This window comes from Anopheles coustani, chromosome 3 (assembly GCF_943734705.1).
Source record: "Anopheles coustani chromosome 3, idAnoCousDA_361_x.2, whole genome shotgun sequence".
Taxonomy (NCBI): domain Eukaryota; kingdom Metazoa; phylum Arthropoda; class Insecta; order Diptera; family Culicidae; genus Anopheles; species Anopheles coustani.
Window position 1 is genome coordinate 76,420,831 of NC_071288.1, and position 18,415 is coordinate 76,439,245.

At 45.1% G+C, this 18,415-nt stretch overlaps 7 protein-coding genes across 7 annotated transcripts in view; 4 read left to right on the forward strand and 3 right to left on the reverse strand.

The window, feature by feature from the left end:
• Positions 1–2,176, forward strand: part of LOC131259551 (uncharacterized) — a 29,929-nt gene extending 27,753 nt beyond the window's left edge. The window contains exons 3-5 of the mRNA XM_058261067.1: positions 590–825; positions 902–1,036; positions 1,131–2,176. Of these exons, the coding sequence (XP_058117050.1) occupies positions 590–825; positions 902–1,036; positions 1,131–1,308 (549 nt within the window). The 3' untranslated portion in view covers positions 1,309–2,176. The remainder of the gene's footprint in view (positions 1–589; positions 826–901; positions 1,037–1,130) is intronic.
• Positions 2,177–3,990: 1,814 nt separating this feature from the next.
• On the forward strand, positions 3,991–6,393 carry LOC131259545 (tubulin alpha-1 chain). Its single transcript, XM_058261059.1, has 2 exons — positions 3,991–4,105; positions 4,871–6,393. Exons 1-2 carry the CDS (start codon positions 4,103–4,105, stop codon positions 6,218–6,220), a joined length of 1,353 nt encoding a protein of 450 aa, XP_058117042.1. The 5' UTR covers positions 3,991–4,102; the 3' UTR covers positions 6,221–6,393.
• A 2,625-nt stretch (positions 6,394–9,018) lies between these two features.
• On the forward strand, positions 9,019–9,487 carry LOC131259566 (cysteine-rich PDZ-binding protein). Its single transcript, XM_058261081.1, has 2 exons — positions 9,019–9,259; positions 9,328–9,487. The coding sequence occupies exons 1-2, from the start codon at positions 9,087–9,089 to the stop codon at positions 9,455–9,457; spliced, it is 303 nt and encodes a 100-aa protein (XP_058117064.1). The 5' UTR covers positions 9,019–9,086; the 3' UTR covers positions 9,458–9,487.
• A 14-nt stretch (positions 9,488–9,501) lies between these two features.
• LOC131259530 (mitochondrial DNA helicase) lies at positions 9,502–11,932 on the reverse strand. The gene is made up of 3 exons (XM_058261039.1): positions 11,207–11,932; positions 10,836–11,136; positions 9,502–10,771 (listed from the first exon to the last, which is right to left on the reverse strand). The coding sequence occupies exons 1-3, from the start codon at positions 11,798–11,800 to the stop codon at positions 9,606–9,608; spliced, it is 2,061 nt and encodes a 686-aa protein (XP_058117022.1). The 5' UTR covers positions 11,801–11,932; the 3' UTR covers positions 9,502–9,605.
• Positions 11,933–12,363: 431 nt separating this feature from the next.
• Positions 12,364–15,198, reverse strand: LOC131259540 (coatomer subunit delta). The gene is made up of 8 exons (XM_058261054.1): positions 14,867–15,198; positions 14,761–14,800; positions 14,056–14,689; positions 13,791–13,967; positions 13,408–13,721; positions 13,225–13,336; positions 12,982–13,147; positions 12,364–12,908 (listed from the first exon to the last, which is right to left on the reverse strand). Exons 1-8 carry the CDS (start codon positions 14,867–14,869, stop codon positions 12,780–12,782), a joined length of 1,575 nt encoding a protein of 524 aa, XP_058117037.1. The 5' UTR covers positions 14,870–15,198; the 3' UTR covers positions 12,364–12,779.
• A 319-nt stretch (positions 15,199–15,517) lies between these two features.
• On the reverse strand, positions 15,518–16,658 carry LOC131259561 (proteasome subunit beta type-5). Its single transcript, XM_058261077.1, has 3 exons — positions 16,442–16,658; positions 15,980–16,372; positions 15,518–15,914 (listed from the first exon to the last, which is right to left on the reverse strand). The coding sequence occupies exons 1-3, from the start codon at positions 16,586–16,588 to the stop codon at positions 15,606–15,608; spliced, it is 849 nt and encodes a 282-aa protein (XP_058117060.1). The 5' UTR covers positions 16,589–16,658; the 3' UTR covers positions 15,518–15,605.
• A 414-nt stretch (positions 16,659–17,072) lies between these two features.
• LOC131259565 (glyoxalase domain-containing protein 4) lies at positions 17,073–18,362 on the forward strand. Its single transcript, XM_058261080.1, has 3 exons — positions 17,073–17,317; positions 17,387–17,436; positions 17,519–18,362. The coding sequence occupies exons 1-3, from the start codon at positions 17,228–17,230 to the stop codon at positions 18,258–18,260; spliced, it is 882 nt and encodes a 293-aa protein (XP_058117063.1). The 5' UTR covers positions 17,073–17,227; the 3' UTR covers positions 18,261–18,362.
• Positions 18,363–18,415: the final 53 nt, after the last annotated feature.

An 18,415-nucleotide genomic window follows, 5' to 3' on the forward strand; every position in this document is an offset into this window, starting at 1 on the left:
CCACAGCGACTTGAATCGAACAATTTTTGGGAAAGTTCCCACGGGTATTAACATTTTGGTAGGCCGAAGAGGGTTTACTTGTCCCGCTAATTGACGCGAGATTATCTTATTAATTTCGCAAAATGATTGCAGCTTGGCAAAAATGTGGCGTTTTTGAGCGGCTTATCCGTGTTGTGATTTAATGGCAGAGTTTATTTTCTCATTCTTTTGAGCACAAGCGTGGCGGGAACATTCTAGGTCAAGCAGAACAGAAAACAACGTTCGGTGAGAACGAAAACAAAAACAAAGAAACTTTCTATTCTTCTTGAAGGTTTTAAGATTTGAAAGAGACAAGAAAAGCGGTAGTTTGTGTATGAATGGAGTAATAACCAACGGCTAAGATGTAAAACATTATTCAAATCGAACCAATTGCATACTTCATGGCGCAACTGCCAGTTTGGCGCCTGAAAGTATGCAATTTCCATACGTAAATAATTGAACGAAGCTTCAAACAATCTTTTGAATGTAACTTAACGAAGCAACTGTGAACTTAAAATATTCAACATAAATGCAGCTACTAATCATTTCGAAAATGGTTTATCCCTTGCAGCCTTCACTTGATTTGAGCCGCTCCCATATGATGATGTTGCCGACGGCCATTTCCACGCCGCCAGTCATCGAGAGGGACCAGAACGGAAAGCCGATCCGGCGCGGCTACGTGCCGGTGGAGGAGAAAATCCAGCGCGAGCTGCGCGATCTAAAGACGCGCGAGTGCGAACTGAAGCGGATCCGCAAGCTGAACCGAAACGCATCCCAATCCGATTTGCTGGATATGAACTACGACACGTAAGTGGAACGATTGTGCGGGGTTTCCGACCGATGGGGAAAACACTAATCGTACCTTTTTCACTCGTGCTTGTAGATTCGAATCCAGCGAGGAACTCTCGGACGAGGACAACACGGACGAACCGATCTATCCGCTGGCGAGTAAGCTTCGGTCGACCAAATCGATCAGCGAACTGTGCGACGCCTTGACCAACTCTAGTCTCTCGCCGAGGTAAATGGGGTGGATCAGTTCTACCGGAATTTCACACACAACTTCCACCAAGCGTAAATCACCTCATTTGATCCGTCATTTTGCATCGCCGTAGGGAAACACCTTCGCCACTGTTCGAAAGCCGCACGAGGATTGGTAACGGATGCGGAGGCGGTATGCGACCGGCCATGTCCCTCGCCCAGCTGTGCGATCTCGACCCGGAGGAGGCGCCCTCGTCGCACAAACTGATCGCCCAATGGGAAAGTCTCATCCAGCAGAAGCAGCAGCGATAAAGTGCGCGAAACAAATGGTGCAGGAAAGGAAAACCGACTGAAGTTCTGGAGCAAAACTGGCGAACAAGGGGGAAAATGGGGCGCAAGAGGGTTGTGAAGAGGGGAAAATGTGGAAAACTAATCTTCACCGATTGTGTTAACTTAGCGAGTGTGATTTTTCTTGTTTGATTTTCTTTCAACGTGAAGATGCACTTTCGATGTAGAATGCTCTTTTATATAATTTTATTATTTTTTCTATCACCATCTTTTTCTGATTTCCTTTTTCTATTCTTGCCACCTATTTTGTTTGAGTTTTGGCTTTTTTGTGTCTTATTTATTGGTTTTACTGTAATAGTTTCCAATTGCATCGCATCATCGCGTGAGGCCTAGAGGGCGGTTAATTAATCTAAGCAGTGTGAAGAGCACCCATTATTTAATTTGCCTATATTTTTCTTCATCGAGAATAGATCCTTCTTGTTTTACAAAATCACTTCAAAGACAAGGAAAAATTATACCAATGTGATTAAAGAAAAAAACACAAAGAAAATTTTGCATGATGATCAACAAACATTGTATAACTTTTTCTTGATGCCCGTGATCAAAAAATGTCCACGATCAATACGTCTTACTCAGACATCCTAAAATCCGCTCAAATTGTTATTACTGTTAAAATATAAACCAATGGAGGATTTATTTATGGTGCGCCGCGTCCTATCGTATACCGGAAGTTGAAAACCACCAAGTCGCGCCTATCAACACATCTAATAAGTTAAAGTTAAACGTACGATATAGTGGATAGCCGCTTGTATTATATACATATTATATACATTTATGAAACGTTTTATAACATAAACATACGAACGTTTAAAAATAAATCGATATCAGCCGATCAGATGTATTTATGTGTTTTCTCTATTTTTATTTTTGGCGAGGTATTCATGGACTGTGCTCAATAAAACTGATAAAAACCCCTTCTTTTTAAGGAATTACAAATAATAATAATAAAATATATATCACAAGCAAGTTTCAACGTCATTTTCGTCAAAATGAAATAAAACTTATATCTACAAAATAGACCCGAACGGTGAATTTTTTTGAATGTTGAAGATGTTCTTAACAATAAATAATTTTGGTATGTTGTTTGCTTTGAGGTATGAATCGGATGTTGTATTTTTTTAAATATATTCCTAGAATTCAATCTCAAAAACTGTTCTTTAAAAATGATTAATCTTTTAATGAAAACTATAATATTTTTGGATATGAAAATACTCTTTCTGAAAAGTACAACATAATTCAATGTATATTAATTTAAAACATCAAATTCTAAAAAGATCTTCTCTTGGCGTAACGACCTTGTTGGTCATGCCTGCCCGTTCAGGGGTTACGAGACTTTTTTACCCTATGTGTACGTATAGTAAGTCCTCTCATACAGGAGAGGATCCGTTCTCGGTTGGGGTCAGCCCGATTTTCTAACCGGCGCTACCGCTCGGCTGTCACGGATCCCCGGAAATAAGATAAACGGTAAAATTTGAAAAACACGGTAGAATTTGAAAGAAAACGTTAGAAAACGTACATCCTGTACAGGAGAAACAAGTTCCGATGCAGTTGTTGCCTGCTTTTTACCATGCTTATGTCTAAAAAATAATCAACCTGTATACAACCATAATCAACCTGTATTAAATGCAGTGAGGATCTGAAAATCTCTGAGACAAGAGAAAACAAGAGAAAAAGAGAAAGTGCTGAATGTTATATGACGGAAATTTGGTGAGTTTTGTTTATTTAAATAATGAGAAAGATATCTGAACTAAGCTTCATATTTTTTTACATAAAACGTAATATTTTTAGCTTTTTGACGAACTGTTCAAAAAGGAGATATGTAATAGGAAAATCCCATCGAATGGAGAAAACAGAATAATTTTTCTCTCATTCGTTGCGGTAACTTCCTCTGGAGGAGAAATGCTTTCCTCAGGGGAGCAACGCTTGATTGAGCATTAAATGCTGCTGAGTTCAACGAGAGCAGCATACCGCATCAGTCAGCAACGCCGACGAAGCGAAGCAGACTGCCACGAATTTAGTAAGGCCAGATGCAAAATAAAACCAAATTCAACACAATTCAAATATCATACGGCTCGTTTCATTTGGGGATTTTCACGTTTCCTTGTCAAAATTTCAAACAATGCCATATGGTAAATGTAAGTTATGTTTAACCAGTTAACCAGTTAATGTTTTAATTAATTAATAATAATTCTAAGTGCACCTGCTTCAAAAACACGTCATTACATGTTTGTACATTTTGACTCATTTATGCGATACTAATCGATGAAATTAAACAAAATTTAACACAATATTGATCTAAATCACAAAAAATCTCAAAAAACACTGAAACTGTGAAGAGGTTAACTCTAAAAATGACTAATTGTTTTTTAAACAATTGCTAAAAGGCTAGTCTAGATTTAATATTGTTTCGTGTTTCTAAATGTTTTATCTGTCTTAAAAAAACAATTTCAAATTCTCATCCGTCGCACTTTGCCCCATGGCACCCTACTCCGGTCCCGTTCCAGTGGAAACGTTGCCATGGCGGCTGCGCGTAACTGTATATTCATCGTCTGATTTTTCCCCACTACCGCAGCAAGCCGGCAAGGCGAAAACGCATAAATACGGACGGAGACGCCCGTCTGCAGCATAGTCTCAGTTTGGAAAGCAACCTTGCAAGCTACTCCCAAGCGCGTGGACCCGTCACCGTTCGCCAAGTGAACACATTTTCTGCTCAGTTTTAAACTTTGTGCATCAGCCCAAAAACCACCTCATCTTCATCATGGTAAGTCGAGCTGTCGAGTGTTATTGTGCAGTTTGTGTGAAAATCTTTAGCCAAGTCGGTAAAGAATCCGTTTTCCGAACGAGGAAGAACCGGTTTTCCCTGTGGGACCTTCGGGACCCTTTTACGGTTTGAGGGCAGATGTGCAATATTTCGGTGACGTGTCATCTGCCCCTCGATTGGATCGTGTTCCAACTATTTCTTCGCGTTTTTATTGCATCCCTGGGTTTTGGAATTGTTGAACTCTGTTGAATGGTTATTTACAAAGTCTACTTTGTTCCCACATTGTCCAAGAGATCTTTCTTGAAAAGAACATTGTAATAAAATGGAAAACTATACAACTAATAAAAATACTGAACCTATTTTCCGGTCACCAGTAATGCACTTAAATACCTCAACAAAATCAACCAGTCTCAAAAATATGATTTCGTCGCTTTTCATATGTACCAATTTCCGGTGCTTCAAAATCTTCCCAACGTTTGCTACGCAAGCAATCCAAGCACGTAAAAGCTGACTTGGAGAAAGTAGCGTTATTTAATTTTCCAATTCCATTCCCTCCATTGGAATTGTTAAAAGAAAGAGATAAAATAGAGGGTTTTTTTTGGCATTTTCCTCACTGCCTTTCACCTCCAGTTTCTCGACATTCCATTTCCGTTCCACTTCATTCCACATTGAGGTTAGGGAAAAGAAACTTTCATGAATGAGGCAGACACCGTCACTTACCTTTCTCCACCTAATGTATTGTGTTTTCCTCCCTTCTTCCGCCAGCGTGAGTGTATTTCCGTACATGTTGGCCAGGCCGGTGTCCAGATCGGTAACGCCTGCTGGGAGTTGTACTGCCTGGAGCATGGCATCCAACCGGACGGTCAGATGCCGTCGGACAAGACCATCGGCGGTGGCGATGACTCGTTCAACACCTTCTTCTCGGAGACGGGAGCTGGCAAGCACGTGCCGCGCGCCGTCTTTGTCGACCTGGAACCGACGGTGGTGGATGAGGTGCGCACCGGCACCTACCGCCAGCTGTTCCACCCGGAGCAGCTCATCACCGGCAAGGAGGACGCGGCGAACAACTACGCCCGTGGCCACTACACCATCGGCAAGGAGATCGTCGACCTGGTGCTGGACCGCATCCGCAAGCTGGCCGACCAGTGCACCGGGCTGCAGGGCTTCCTGATCTTCCACTCGTTCGGTGGCGGCACCGGATCCGGCTTCACCTCGCTGCTGATGGAGCGCCTCTCGGTCGACTACGGCAAGAAGTCGAAGCTGGAGTTCGCCATCTACCCGGCGCCGCAGGTGTCGACGGCGGTGGTCGAGCCGTACAACTCCATCCTGACCACGCACACCACCCTGGAGCACTCGGACTGCGCGTTCATGGTCGACAACGAGGCCATCTACGACATCTGCCGGCGCAACCTGGACATCGAGCGTCCGACCTACACCAACCTGAACCGTCTGATCGGCCAGATCGTGTCGTCCATTACGGCCTCGCTGCGCTTCGACGGTGCCCTGAACGTCGATCTGACCGAGTTCCAGACGAACTTGGTGCCGTACCCACGTATCCACTTCCCGCTGGTCACCTACGCGCCCGTCATCTCGGCCGAGAAGGCGTACCACGAGCAGCTGTCGGTGGCGGAGATCACCAACGCCTGCTTCGAGCCGGCCAACCAGATGGTCAAGTGTGACCCGCGCCACGGCAAGTACATGGCGTGCTGCATGCTGTACCGCGGCGATGTGGTGCCGAAGGACGTCAACGCCGCCATCGCCACCATCAAGACCAAGCGCACGATCCAGTTCGTCGACTGGTGTCCGACCGGCTTCAAGGTGGGCATCAACTACCAGCCGCCGACGGTCGTGCCGGGCGGCGATCTGGCCAAGGTGCAGCGTGCCGTGTGCATGCTGTCGAACACGACGGCCATCGCCGAGGCGTGGGCCCGTCTGGACCACAAGTTCGATCTGATGTACGCCAAGCGCGCCTTCGTGCACTGGTACGTCGGCGAGGGTATGGAGGAGGGCGAGTTCTCCGAGGCTCGCGAGGATTTGGCCGCGCTCGAGAAGGACTACGAGGAGGTCGGCATGGACTCGGGTGAGGGTGAGGGCGAGGGAGCCGAGGAGTACTAGAGGTGAAACTCAGAGCTCCACTCCGCGAACCCCCAAAAGCCTCCCACGACGAAATGCCGGTATTCTCCATTTTGAAGCACAAATTCAAAATCCCCAGAAGTTGATGTGCATTTTAATCTAACTTATTTTGTTCGCGTAATAAAGCGGAAGCATTATTTGAAACAAGCATAACAGAGCAGAAATCTTACGAGTCGAGTAGTCTCATTGCGTGTGGGTTGTTTTCCTAAAGCTATAGGTGGGTTATTCTCATGGTCGTTTAGTTATGGGAGATCTACTTTCGAACACAGATGTCGTTCAACTTCTCACCCCGCACTTAATTAAGCCGTGGAAGGTAAAAGAGGTCGAAACCTACAGAGCCAGTACGTCGACGCCTACGCTTAGGCCCAAGGAGTGAAATCATGGTACGGAATTATTCAATTGCACTGACTGAAGACTTTGCCCATAAAAAGACGATCCAGACAGGTTCCACGCTGTCGTTGAGATGACGTAAGCGTCGCAACGTCTGGAACTTCAATGCGACACTCGGTCGCTTAAAAAAATATAAAACTCAAACGATATGATGCATGTTCCATTTTCCGGGCCATATTTATGTTTTTTTTTGTACAAAAAAAAAATGAAACTAGCGATCGATAGTGGCGCATGGCATGACACGTAGCTGCTTGATTTTGGGAGTTGGTCTCTTGACACACCGTGTGTCTCCAATGTTTTTTTTTTTCAATTAGCCGCACGCAAATTCAGGGTGAAACCATAATTCTTCTCCCCCGCGCCCCATGGAAAGCAAACCAAAAAAGTGGTCTGATATGACAACACCCGTTTCCTGTGCTTGTTTGGCGCCGGTTTGGAATGGCTTTGGAAAAAAGGGGGAACATTTAAGGATGTTGATGTAATAAGGGAAGAACCGTGGTATTTTTGTTTGATCAATTCCGGGCCAATGCCCTTGGTTCAGTTTTGCAGTTAAATTTGACAAAAAATATCACCAAACAGTAACAGATGGCTTGCAGGGTTTCCTGCGAGCGATTTCCTTTTCCGATTTCGAACAGGTCCAATAACGCGCTGTTGATGGAAGCGATTGAGCGAAGCGTATTCACTTTTCGTTCGCGCCCACGAAAAAGGAAAAAGATAACTGAAGAGATGTAGAAAGAGGCACGTTGGCGTCGTAACGAGTTGTTGACTGACCTGGTGGTGCCTCTTGGAGACTACAAGCATTCGTGGGAGATCACATACCACACTGAGAATGCCATGCACGGAGGAACGTTCACGTTTTCAACCTACACATGGAGTTTATTCATGCGTTCGGTCCTAATGGCGTTGAGATTTTGCCCCGGATCGTGGGATGCGTGTAGGATTTGGAGCGATCCTATGTATTTCTTTTCCTGCGAGTGCAAACCCCGGAACCAAAGCTATGCGTTAGCGCTACAAAATTAACGCCAGGGAGTTGGATCCATTTAGGGTATTTTTGGTTTCCTATATTTAGAAAAGACCCGAGTCTGGGGATGATTCTGCTGCATAGAGAATATAATTAAACAGATGCACCCTAAATGCATGTGCAACATAAGTCTTTACTGTCAGCAGTATGCGCTATACTGCGTTTGTGTTGCTTTTAAAAATAGAAACCATGGTAGAATGCACAGTATACAAGAACAGTGAAAAACTCCACCGCTCAACCCTCCAAATTTGCTCCTCGACACCAACGGAACAAAAAAAAATACTGTACAGGCGACAAGACTCTTCAAGTTGGTATTCTAGGTTTACAAGCTCCAAACAAAACTCAACAGTGCAGTTTTTGTGATTTAAAACGACTTATTAATTTTTAAACGTAAATTTTTGATAAGCATATTGTGGAAAAAATCATTTTCGGTGTTAAAAAAGAACCACTTTCTTCAGAAAATGAAAAAGAAATCTGTATATTATACCAAGGTTACTAAACACTAAACAGGTTGCGACAGAGCAGTTTTGCTCGGAACCATTTTGAATATCTTGTTTACAATTTGTCTGTCAAAATAACGGTGGTGTTGTTGCGGTTTGCAGGAACGATGGAGATTATTTAGTGGCTCGCATAAAAATGCTTCTCTTTTAATATTCTTTTGGTTTGCTTGGACCATGGCCGTATAGGTTGTGATATGCGTAAGATGTGAGAAACAACATTTCTCTAAATCGTAGAATCGGAGGAAGAACCCAATGTGTACAATGAGTTGATCTTGAAGAATGATATGAATTTTATCCATTTGTACGTCCCCAGTAAAAATCGTTTACGAAGTTTATCGAGGATTTAGCCCGGCTACAGGCACACCGGTACTCAAAGATAGTGTTCAATAGATTTCGAGTTCTCTTAACGCCTGCTCTCGTGGAACTGTGAATATGTCCCTCCGCTAACTTTAATAATCTGATTAAAGCCTTCTTTGATTGAAAATAGCAGCGCAACAAACCATTCCAACTTGTTTGTCAAATTTTTCTTTCATTTTTTTATCGTCAACCGGTAAAAATGTTCTGCTTGTCGCAACCTGTCTAGTGTTTAGTAATCTTGATATTATACGATCTTTTTTGGCTTCGTGTAAAAATGCCACAAGGTATACTAGAGCCAAATGTCATTCTAACTGTCACTCGGTGTTTGTATACCCCCGCGTCCACATGGCATCGTAGCGTAGCGATTTTGACACTCCGTCGTAGTGTAAATGCTGGTCGAGAGGCCTTAGCCACGGCCATAAAAAATAGTTGACACTACGACGGAGTGCCAAAATCGCTACGCTACGATGCCGTGTGGACGCGGGGTACAAAACAGAGTCATTTGTTCGCCAAAATAAAAAAAGAAGCGTAAATACGGCAGTTTTGGACACAGAACACCACAGAAAGCAAAAGTACTGGCCCAATGGTTTGTGAAAAGTGTGAGAAAAAGTTAGGAAAGGTCATTACACCCGACCCATGGAAAGCAGGCGCCCGAAACACAACCGAAGGTGGCGGTAGGAAAATCAACGAAAACAAAGCACTCACCAGCTCGAAAGCGCGGTACAATCCGATCGCAGGAAATTTCGCACCGTGCCGGTAAAAAGCTGGAAAATAACGCTTCTCCGCTTATCAGCATGTTTAACCAATTTTTTCATTCATTGCAGAATATGCAAACAGAAAATTCATCAAGCCGGATCGCACTATTGCCAGCAGTGTGCGTACAAAAAAGGAATCTGTGCCATGTGCGGCAAGAAGTTGCTAGACGTGAAGAGCTATCGACAATCTTCTGCCTAAAATTTACCCCATTGCACTCTTCAATACGCCTCCCAATTTATTTTTGACTCACTTTACTCCGAATTTCTCGACGGTAGATTAAAGGCTGTTTCTTTGCGTAAGAACCATTTTTAACTGTACACATTTGTGGTTTTCTGTTTTGTTTTCCTTAAAACAATGTTCTCCGAACTATCCGCTCAGCCGGGTTTCCATTCGGTCCCTCCACATTCACACCATCGTCGGTGCTTCCGTCCGGTTTCTTTTTACGCTGGGCGTAGCTGAGACTCGCCTTATCAAAGTCCAATGGCATTATTCCTAGATCGCCACTATATCGGTTTTTCGCAACCTGAAGGTACTTCTTTCCCCGCACCGATGTTAGCCGTTTGTCCTGTATGATCAATACATTGTCCGCTTCCTGGGATGCTTTCGCACCACCAAAGATCGAGCTCGTCGTCAGCTCGTCCGTATCGCGCTCCTTACGTGGATGAATCACCAGCGTCACGTGGCAGTTGCGCTTGGTGGCAAACGTCCGGAAAGACGCTATGATGGCGTCCTGCTTCCAGTAGCGATCGAGGTGTTTCGTGTCCTCCTGCACGCCCATCATGAACTGCAGATTGTCGATGATGACGTGCTGGATATCGTGTACGTACTGCGCGTGCTCGATCGCTTCCATCACCAGCCTGATCGGTTGCTGCCCGTGGAACGTCATGAAGTAGATCGGCAACTGTTCGAACGCGTCCGCCCACTGCTCAAACTCACTCAAGTTCTCATCGAGCGGTCGGCCGACCATTTGCCGCAGTAGCGTGACCGCTAGGCGAGTGTTGCGGATCTCGAACGACCCCCACAGCGTCGATACACCTTGCTGGGCCAAATCGAGCGAGTAGTCCGACATAAAGGTCGTCTTGCCGCAGCCGGTTGGACCCGTGAGGACGGTCAGTTCACCCTTCCGATGACCCTTGAGCAACTTGTTTAGCGTTGGGTAGCGTTTCCACTTGACGCCCTGCACTTTATCGATATTCTGTAGATCACTCAGCACGTCCTGACGGAGGGAGCGGAACGTTGTGATGGACTGATGAAGAATGGGTTGTGCTTTCGTCAGGATTGTCCGTGGTTCGATGTTTCCCTCGAGTAGAGCTTTATACGGGGTGGGATGTTGATCGGTGGGACGCACAAAAAGACACCGCCTTTCGTCGAGTTTTTTGGCGTAGTTTCGGGCCGTATCCCAACCGGCGGTGTCGTAGTTAAACCACAGCGTTAACCGCTGGAATCGCTCCAATCCAGGCAGGCACTGTTGAGGTAGATTTTTCAATCCATGAGGAAGACAAACGGCGGTTGCTACGATCAGGGAAATATTGGTTAAACCTAATTTGCCATTACTAGTTTGATTCGCAATTGTTACCATTTTGCTTTACACTTCCCAGTGCAAGGAGATCGAGCACGTTAAGCACTAAAATGGCATTCGTTTGGCTTTGGTGATCTTTCACTTTGGTTAATACCCCGGCCGAAGAGCAACGCAGATAAATTAAACCGCTGGCATTTGCTTCCGGTACCGTACGCTCACAGATCTCTCCGTCGGGACCGACGTGAAGCGTTTTGTAACCGGTTGGTCGCTCCTCTACGTCCAGCAGTGGTATGGAGAGTTCTTTCCGTCGCTCGTTCCAATGCGCCTTAACAGTGACTAGTGCTTCTGGGAGTATATTCTACGGTTGTGATAGCAAAGTATGTTAATTTTTCCTTCATCTTCAACGTATCAAGATATACCAAACTGACCTCCAACTGCAACTGCCGTATAGCCTCCTTTGCACCTTCCAAGTCCAACGGCACCGAATCATGCGGAAGCAGATGCAAGACGCCAATTTGTTCCTTTTTCAACTCCAAAAAGGCATCTCTCTGCTTACGCAATTCCTGCACAGTTTTCATGGACCGATTGTGTGGGAGGAAAAACTTTTCTATATGGTCCCAACGGCCCAGGTACTGGCACGTGGAGCAGGTAAAATTTCCCGTCGTTTTATTAACGTATATACGTGTGGGTGTCGTCGAGGAACTATCAGTTCCTGTTGGTTCTGACGCTCCAGGCACCGTATGACACACGGGGCAGAACGTTTGAATGCAGGTGGCTCCTTCGACACTCTCCCCTAGGCTGGAAGTTTTGATAGTCTTTCGCATTTGATACAGCGACACCGTCACCGGCTTTTGGCCGTCGTCTTTTGGATTGTTTGCGTCCAAGCTATATGGACGCCGTAAAAGGAAGCTACAGGATGCAGCAAACTCATATTCGGAGCTGTTTTTTCCTCCGCCATTTGATAATCGATTCAACCGATGGACCGCTTTCGTGTAGGATAAAATCAGACGCTTAGCAAACATCACTTATAGGCATAACAAACTGCCGAGAGAAAAAAAACCTAGCAAATAAACTTTTTATCACAAACAACTTTCAGTTTCAGTTTATTTCACAATGTTCCCTAAACTACGACGCGCGCCTCAACATCCTGCCAAACGCTGGAATTCTTGTGGCGTAATAGAAGGCGGGAAGGAACCCCTTCTCTTGCCGGTGTGCGATGGAGGGTTATGTTTTTGTTTACATTTTGCGCAGTTTGCCCAAAGTGTGTGAAAACAAGGTAACGTCATAAATTCATCATTCCTCGGAACCACGGCGCATTTATAGTGTATGGTTCGAGTTTCATTCGCATCTTGAACTGTCGCAATTGTTTGAAAAAAAAGTACAATATTGTAGGAATCTGATGGAATAAATTATTTGGTACAATATGCTTAACATGTCGAGTTTAGATACAGTATTACATAGTCTTGGTTGGATCAGTAAAAAGGGTTTTAAAACGTATGTAAAAAAGTAAAAAAGTGGGGCAATTGTGCTTCTTTCATCCCGAAAACGCGAACTTCGAACACCAGACACTAATTGTAGACGTTGTTATTATTAATCATTGTTTAGATTTTTTTTGCATACTCGTATCAATATTCATATATTTGCCTTCTTACAGCTTTGCTTATACAGAATGCGTTTCCACTATAGAGTGGACAACATATTGGATTGATTGTAAAATAAAATTGACACCGAAAAGGGAAAGCATTTAAAAAGGGAAATATAGAGCCGAGCGGCGAGGGAAAGAATAATATAATCAACATCGAAGCGAACGAAAGATACACTACTAGTGAGCTAACATTTGCTTCCTTTTCTATAAAACCACTACTCCCCTTCTCGCGTGCGCTGTGGAATTGCGGCATCAAATATAAGCAGAAATATAGTTTATATATTTTAACGTAATGCTCCCCGTTGACTCTCTAATGCACGTGTTTGGGAGCAAATAGAGTGGAACCTATCATATGTTTACACTATCTCAAACTTGTCCGTGTAGAACACCGTCTCGGCGGAGAACTTTACATCGACATCACCATCGACAAGGACCACCTTGGCAGGGGCCAGTTCGGCGTAGGGAATTTTCGATGAGAATGTAACCTGTGTAATACGGGAAAGGAGTATAGTATTGATTATTTAATTCAACACGATCCAGGTTGAAAGTGGTTCTTACGTCTAACGGGAAGAAATCTCCTGGAATGGAGTTTGGTACGCTGAATTCCATTGAACCTTGTTTACTTGAAGCGTCAATGACCGGCAACGTCCATTGAAGTAGATTTTTACGCGAATCGTGATTGTATTCGCCATCGCACTCGGCAATCGATGGAGTAATACCCATTCTGTAAAACAAAGGAGGAAACGTAAACCGATGGAACGCTTGTGATACCTTCTCTTTCAAACAATGAATGTTACTTACGGTAATGGAATCGTTATGCAAACATCTTGCAGCTCCAATCGTGTATGCTCCAGCTCATATTCAATATTCACATCGCATCCACCTTCGGCATTTTCAGATGGCCAGCAATTAACTGTGGGATGAATAAAACAGATAATTACAGCCAACTCTAAAATAAAGTTATCAGAATCGCCGTCTACTTACTCGTCAACGGAACGGCAGATTCATCCTGCGTCTGGTAGCGCCACTTCAACACACCAACGTCCGTGTTCAAAGGGAACGGTTTAGCCGGGTTTTTCAGACCAATCTGATTCGCGCTGCGGAACAGCTCCTTGTCCACATTCGGGTGCGTCTGCAGCTGAATGCCCCGCTGATCGGCATTGTCCAGATGCACCTTGATACGACCATACTTTTCGTTTGAAATTCGCAATGACAGCAACCCGGACAACTCGAACGTCTGCAATCCGCCGTCGCGCCCAACACGGATCACAACCTTGTCCTCCATGCGCAAGTGGACACTGTAAGTGCAAGAAATACATGATTGACGGTTCCGGTTTGATTTCAGGCATCGTATTTGCTCTTCTTACTCGTCCATCACCACATCGGACGCTGGTTTCGCCTTAGCAACGGCAGAAGATGCAGCCGCAGCTGGAAGCGGTGTCGAAACAACCTTCTCGCCCTCGTTTTTCAACTGATCGACGAACGTGTCAGCATCGCGAGACTTGCCGCCAAGCTTGAGAGCATTTCGTGGCGCACTTGGTTTCCTAGAACAAAAAACAAGAGAATGGGTTTACTTTTCTGTCGCCAATCTGGCCTACTTCGTTACTTTTTCCAGATCGTTAAGGAACTTACGCAGCGGCCGGAGCAGGTTTGCTAAGCTCCCCAATGGTAACCAACGGTGTGCTAGATGATGAAATACTATCGTTCGGGAAACTGCCTCCGCCGATTGGCCGATTGCCGAAACCTTCCGGCCCGCTTCCTCCACTGCGCCCTCCCAGGCCAGACTTTTTCTGCTCCATGCGCTGACGCTGCAGTTCCTTCGCCCGTTCGCGCATCTTCTGCTTGGCTTCGCGCTCTTGCGTTTGCCGAACTGCCTGATACACTTTCTCCTCGTGCGAATCCATCTCGACGAACGTCTTGATTTGGGCCAAATTCACGCTCTCGCGGTAACCGAGCGCCACGATTTCGTCGAACGCAAAGATCAAATCGAACGCATTCTCGATGATTTCCTTCTCCTCCAGCGAGCGGCAGTACTCGGGAATCACCTTCGAGAACAGACGCAACGTCTCCAGATCCTCCAGAATGTTACTGGCTTTCGTGGTGATCAGCAGCATGTACAGTTTCTCCATCGGTTGGTACACGTACCGGACGGAGTCCGTTTCGACGAAAGTGTGCTGCTTTCCGGACGTCATCAACTTTGGAAATGCCGCCAGCAAACCCTCGATTCTGGCTTTGGTCATTTCAACAAACTGCCGGGAAACGATGGCTGTGCGAGAAGATGTTTTTGTTATTATAAAATGTGGCCAATGCCTTTGATCCCTTCACTTTGATACATACTTTTCCCAGCTTTTGTACACACTGCAGCCGCTATTAATACCTGTAATTATAGGTTAACGGATTCAATCAATCGTATATTCAACAATCGTTACATTTATCACAGTACCATTTTTCTTAATCAGCACACTTTTACTGAATAAATACGAAAACAAACGATTCCAATAGAAACGTTTTGTTGGATCACAAATCGCGAGACGGATTCCGGCTGACGTGTGAGCTAGTGACGTTTCGTTGCCTTCCTACTGCTTCCAATGCGAAAGGGATTGGATTTGCCTTATTTCCGACACGTAATGCAACCTCACAACACTCAGTGGAACGCCAAATGTATGCAGAACATCTGTTTAAAGAATTAAAGTGCAAATTCCACCCACGTACGGATTTTAACAACGAATTATTAGTGCAGATCTTGTCGCCAAATAGATACACCGACTAGTCAGAAGGAATTTACGACAGCTAGACAACGTTTGACATTTAAATGACAACATTGACCAAAGTGAAGACCTGTTTCCACAACTTTAAAAACATATCTTTTAAGCCAAAATTTTGCTATTTACTTTCACCGTTGTAATTGGCAACTACCCCGGGAACAAAATGTTTTCAACATTCCATAAATCATATTTATTCCACTACTCAATCAAAATAAGGAATTTACGCGCTTAATATTAAATCGACCTAATATATTTTATAGATGGTATACATGTATACAATACGGTACGCACCGTGCAAGTAGAAATAAAAAAAACTGATTGAAAAAATGTCTACTGAAATTAGATAGAATTGTCCTTAGACCGAAATTTATTCTCCAAGTATTCTTCAAGTATTAAACACAACTGAAACCGCTACACTTATTCGCCAAACTTCTTGTTTTTCTCCTCCTGGAACTTGAAGTGTAAATCCATGCAATCCTGGTTCGAGATGTTCACCCATCCGGATGGTTTGATGTGGTACACACGCACGATACCACCGGAATAGGCGTCACGGTGTGTCGCGTGGTAAATCGCACGTCTGCCCAGATCCTGTGCTTCTTCGTCCGTAAGATCCCAGTGGTAGCCAGAGTCGAGCACTCCATAGGCGTAAATGGACCCACTTCCGACTGAAAACACCTTGCCGGGAGTGCGCGTTCCTTCCGAATCGATGTAGTACAGCTGAGGGCCCTAAAATGTAAAACAAACTCTTCAGAAAAATTGCCCATTAGAACAAAAGGGTCCGATGAACTCACTCGTTTGTCGTATCCGGCCAACATCATGCCCATGCTCAGTCCCATCCCCTTGTAGTAGTACACGATGTTGGACATAATTTTGCTGGCAGCAGCCACGGAAATTCGTTCCTTGTTGCGCAGCTCATAGATACGGCACTCCTTGGCCAGCACACGGTCCCAGTAGACGCAATCGGCCGCACCGCCAGCCAGCGTACCGAGCAGGTAGTCGTTGATTTCTACAATCTTCTTCATGGTCTGCGAGCCAATGAACTGCCCACCGGTGGCACGGGAATCGACCGCCAGAATAACACCACCCTGGAACCGGAAGCCGAGGGTGGTTGTGCCGTGATCAAATTCCATCTTGATTCCGCTCGATTCACCAGCGGCTTGAAGTTTAGCCAAATTCAAAGCCGGCTAAGAAATAAATTTCATGATGTAGAATAGAAAACAACAAAGTCATCCCAACAGCAAGCTTAACCTTACATCTTGAAACGGAGGTACAGCTAGGGACATGTTATTTTGCAGGTTTTGCGTGTTGACCATGATGTCGCGAGCAAAGAAATCGTTGCCCATCGATGCTCCACCGAACACATTGCTCTGAGAAAGACCACAAATTTCGGCTAGGGCCATTTTTGCTGCACTTTTTACGATGAAAACTGAACTTAAATTGCGAGCTACACTTCTTGATCGTATGCGGTGAAATGCTAGATGATGACAAACAATATTCGCTAGAGTTGGCAGAACTGGGATTCGATCCCTTGACGGATTCTAAAGGATTGGTTCCTATTTAATGGATTCGGATCAGATTTGATTCGCTCGACATTTGAATCAGATTTAATTTGTTTGGGGCTCGATTTGATTCAATTCTGATTTGATACGAATATATTTCAATTTTATGTGACCCGATTCAGACACGAGGTGAGTCAAATTAGTCACGTAATGAGTCGATGTGAAGACAATAGGCTCCAATAGGATGATAAACCCCAAACTCCCAGGTTCGAACTACCATGAGGCACAATTTTGTCAAACTGGGTCCCGAACCCATATTTTAACAGTCCAGTGCCTTCGCTTTGTCGCCAATGGTAACCAGTATGAAAAGGTTATAATGTCGATCTCTTGAATAAAATCCCGTACCGATCACTAGAAAACTGCAGTCTGTGGTTGACAACTGATCCGGGCGGTTCTGCCGACGTTCTTTCTGTGGTAAACAAACACCGTTTCAAGTGCAATCTTATCGTAATCTCAAACATTTCGGTAAACAGCGCAAAAATGGTTTCAGCACGTGCGTTGCATTATGTGTTCAAAATCGGCAATCGCGCTAAGAACATCCACTTCTTCCGCGAAATCTTGGGAATGAAGGTAGGTCGCATTCGAGTGCGCAACGAGTCCCGGTCACAAAGTAACGTTCACTTTCCTATTCGACGACAGGTGCTGCGTCACGAAGAATTTACGCAAGGTTGCGATGCGGCATGTAATGGGTTTGTAGATTGAGAGCTACCTTTTCCTGCTCGCTTCCAGGGGTACCAGTTTTTATTTCGTTACTTGTTTTCCCGTTATCAGTCCGTACGACAACCGGTGGAGCAAAACGATGATCGGATATGGACCGGAATCGTCTCATTTCGTAATCGAGTTGACGTACAACTATGGAGTGAAGGAGTACGCACTGGGAAACGATTTTGTCGGCATGACGATCAAATCAACGGACATCATCGATCGTGCCGCGAAGCACGGATACCCGGTGGAAAAGGTGACGGATGGAAGCCACCAGGCAGTTCTCGTTTCGCCGGACGGGTACCGTGTGTTTGTCGTGGCGGAAACCCCAGCTGCTGGTACCGATCCGGTGCAGCGTGTCGCTCTACACGTCACCGACATCGTGAAATCACGGCAATACTGGGCAGATACGCTCGCCATGCCCCTATTGGATGCTGGATCGACTAGCGACAAGCAGCTGGATCTTTCGTTTAACAACGGAAAGTTCGCGCTGGAACTGTCGCAGCTCGAGCAGGGTAAGGCACTCGATCGAGCCAAAGCGTATGGACGAATTGCGTTCGCGGTGCCGTATGATGAACAACCCAAAATCGATCAGATGGTTCAGGCCGCTAACGGAACTATCTTGACGCCACTCATTTCCCTCGACACACCCGGAAAGGCAACGGTACGTGTGATCATTTTGGCCGATCCGGACGGCCACGAGATTTGCTTCGTCGATGAGGAAGGCTTCTCTGCCCTTTCGGCACTGGATCCGGAAAGTAACGAAGCGTTGGACAAGTACATCGCTAAAGATCCGTTCCAAGAGAAGTGAAAATGTATGAAAAAAAAGAAAACATCACATTCCGGCGGCCAGCTAGGGCCACTGCGAATCAAGTATAACTGACTTAAACGGTAGGCATAGTGAAAAAACAAACAAACCAGGGATAGAACACTATCGCAATCGTTATACAGTGAATGATTCACACA